This window comes from Camelina sativa, chromosome 20 (genome assembly GCF_000633955.1).
Source record: "Camelina sativa cultivar DH55 chromosome 20, Cs, whole genome shotgun sequence".
Taxonomy (NCBI): domain Eukaryota; kingdom Viridiplantae; phylum Streptophyta; class Magnoliopsida; order Brassicales; family Brassicaceae; genus Camelina; species Camelina sativa.
In genome coordinates this window covers 14,968,493-14,971,857 of record NC_025704.1, presented here as the reverse complement: position 1 = coordinate 14,971,857, position 3,365 = coordinate 14,968,493, and the positions used below count along the sequence as shown (strand labels likewise).

At 39.7% G+C, this 3,365-nt stretch overlaps 1 protein-coding gene across 1 annotated transcript; it reads right to left on the bottom strand.

Annotated features, from left to right (window-relative positions):
* LOC104772533 (ubiquitin-conjugating enzyme E2 2-like) lies at positions 2,272–2,928 on the bottom strand. Its single transcript, XM_010497135.1, has 3 exons — positions 2,847–2,928; positions 2,642–2,769; positions 2,272–2,532 (listed from the first exon to the last, which is right to left on the bottom strand). The coding sequence occupies exons 1-3, from the start codon at positions 2,926–2,928 to the stop codon at positions 2,272–2,274; spliced, it is 471 nt and encodes a 156-aa protein (XP_010495437.1).

The window sequence follows — 3,365 nt, the reverse complement described above, 5'->3', positions numbered from 1 at the left end:
TTCTTACCCCTTCAACGCGTAATTATAACCGAACTAAAGCGACGCTTCGCGTATTACGCCTTCAATCAATTACGGTTTTACAAGCCTCTGGTCGCTATAATTCAGCCATAACGTTATATGGCGCTATAACTCAGCCCTAAATCGTAAACCCTGATAACTCAACCATAACTCACTATAACTCAGCCGTCAAATGACCTTTCGTTTTCCCGTAAATATTATAACTCAGCCGTCAAGTCATATATATCACTCATTTACTTTCAAATTGTTTCTTGTGATAACTAAACCATAACTCAGTCGTCACATGGCTTTCGTAACTCACTATAACTCAACTTTTGTTTTCCATTAAATTCGAATTGATTACATTCAGTTCTGCAATTCGCCAAAAATATTAAAAAAAATACAAAAAGCGACAAGCATCATATTAGCGAACTAGTTCCCATGGGAAGGCTATCGTCTCTAGCATTCTGGACGGTCCTGAAGTCTCAGGATGGGAGCTGACCGAATAGATCGGACTCCAACAGTTCTTCCACCACCAGCTTGCTCAGTTCAGATCGCCAGATTTGACAATCCTGCCTTAAGGATTCAAGCCTTTCCATCGGCACTTCGGAGCCCTTGGACACCATCTCCTCCAAGAAGGCACATGGACCTTCTACGTCATGGCGTTCGCGGTAGAAATGGTCTGTTGACTCCAAGTGGTTGACGTACCGCCTCAGCCTCTCCAGGCAAGCTCGGTAGGCCCAGACTTCCATATTGTGCGGGAAGTCAGAATCTCCCAAAGGTTCGTAATCACCTTCGGGTAAGTTGGGCACCACCATACGGGAGACCTGTTCTACGCAAGAGGCATGCTCAGCAAGTAGACGAGTCATGCGCCACTTCGCCAGAAAAAAACCTTCGGCGATGAGCTCATCCAGGACTCGGATAGTCCCTTCCAATCGGCAGAGACGAAAGACTTGCTCGAATTTAAGACGAAATGCTTTAATATAAGCGCCAAGTCTCTTGCGGCGAGCTCGGTACATCCGGAGTTCCCTTTGCAAAGGATTAAAGTAACGGGATCGAGACGGAGACTCTTGAGGGGGGGCATTATCCGACGCATTCGGACCGAAACCGCTAGTTCCAGCGGCTGTCAGTTCTCGGGCCCGTTTCAACCATGCAGATCGGGTAGTCACTGGCATCTTTGCTAGTTTCGTTCTAGTTTGGAATGCTCTTAACATTTCCAACCCTTTCCCTATTTATACTAAAACTTGGAACGCAACCCCCATTGATTCCACTGCCGGGAAACCATAAGTTAACCAAATAATAGGCGGGAAACCATAAGTTAACCAAATAATAGAACGTGTAAAAATCACTATAAGTCTATAAAAATCCTACATTACGGATTTATAATTGGTACGATATCTCAGCCATTACGGATTTATAAATCAATATATATCAGATTGTTTCTAGTGATAACTCAGCCATAACTCAGCTGTCAAGTGAAAATATCAGCCATTACTCTTTTGATAACTCAGCCATAACTCACTATAACTCAGTCGTAACTTGACCTTTCGTTTTCCCGTAAATAATATAACTCTTTTGATAACTCAGCCGTTATAATATATCATTCATTTACCCGTCAAGTCATATATATCACTCATTTACTTTAAAATTGTTTCTTGTGATAACTCAGCCATTACTCAGACGTCACATGACCATTCGTTCTACCGTAAATATTATAACTCAGTCGTCAAGTCATATATATCACTTTACTCAGCCATAATGTTACTATCTCAACCATAACTCAGCTGTCACATGAATCGACGAGACCTTTCGTTTTCTCGTAAATATAATAAATCAGCCGTCACATGACCTTTCGTTTTCCCGAAAATACAATAACTCAGCCATAAAATCATATTTTGGCGGGAAAAAATAGTTATATGATTTGGCGGTATTACGGTATCAAGGCAACTAACACCAGTTAGACAACACCATTTTAGCTGTATTACGATATCTCAGCCATTGCGGATTTATAAATCACTATAACTCAGCCGTTATATTAATCGACGAGACCTTTCGTTTTCCCTTAAATACCATAGCTCAGCCATACATTAGTATAACTCAGTCATTTGCTTTCAGATTGTTTGTTGTGATAACTCAGCCATTACGTTACTGAAATATTTAATTAAAAAAGGAGTTTACAACAGCAGAGACTGAAATATTTAATTAAAAAGAACAAATATAAGATAAATTATTCAAGAGTTCTTAAAAATAGATTTGAACTATTTAAGTTCATATTCAGTTTCCACTCCCAGCATATTGATTAGTCATCTCTCTAGCCATGGCGTCAAACCTTCTCCTATCAGATTTGTAGAGGTTAGCAAGGTATTCAATGGTCTGTTCCTCATCATTGACCTCTGGTTCAATTAACTTCTCCACTAATTCCTTGAAAACCTTAACAATGGACATGGGAGTCCACCAGTCGCGCCTTAAACGTTTTAGGTGAATGCCTCCCCTATCTGCTACATTTGGGTGGCAAATTCTTGTAATGAAAACAACCTGCATAATCAAGAAATTTTATTTAAAAAACTATTGAGTTGCTGCAAAAAAAGGAGTACTAATAATCATGCTTGCTAAAATAAAAAGGAGTATAATCAAAAATAGATACCTTGGGGGGACTACTTGGGTAATCAGGTGGAAAAGTAAGCCTAAGTTTAAACACTCCCCCTTCATAAGGAGTATTCACTGGTCCGATTAGAGTAGCCTCCCAACGGAAAATGTCGTCATCAACAGTTACTAAAAAAAAGGCAAACACTCAATCTCTTTTATCCTTAACAGTAAAACAAATCTACTCTGAAGATGTATGTGTTTACCTGCTGTGATGTTTGGCGAAAGATCCCTGTTCAGACATCTCAGATCAGTCCTTATAAGGCTTGAAGGAGAACGACGGGCCATTTCTGACGGATTGAAGGAAGAATGTAAATAGATTTTTCGAATCTGAGAGATGATTTAGGAGTTTTCGTGAGACAAATGTTTGATGAGTAAGTCCGATAGCAAAAAGTATTTATAATACGCGAAACGTCGCTTTGGTTTACAAAAAGTACCCCTTCGGCTTCATAAGCGACGCTTCGCGTATTACGCCTTCAATCAATTACGGTTTTACAAGTCTCTGATAGCGCTGTTTCGAACTATAACTCAGCCTTAACGTTACTATCTCAACCATAACTCACTATAACTCAGCCGTCACATGACCTTTTGTTTTCCCGTTACTATTATAACTCAGACGTCAAGTCATATATATCACTCATTTACTTTCAAATTGTTTCTTGTGATAACTCAGCCATGACATGACCTTTTTTTCCCCGTAAATATTATAACTCAGCCGTCAAGTC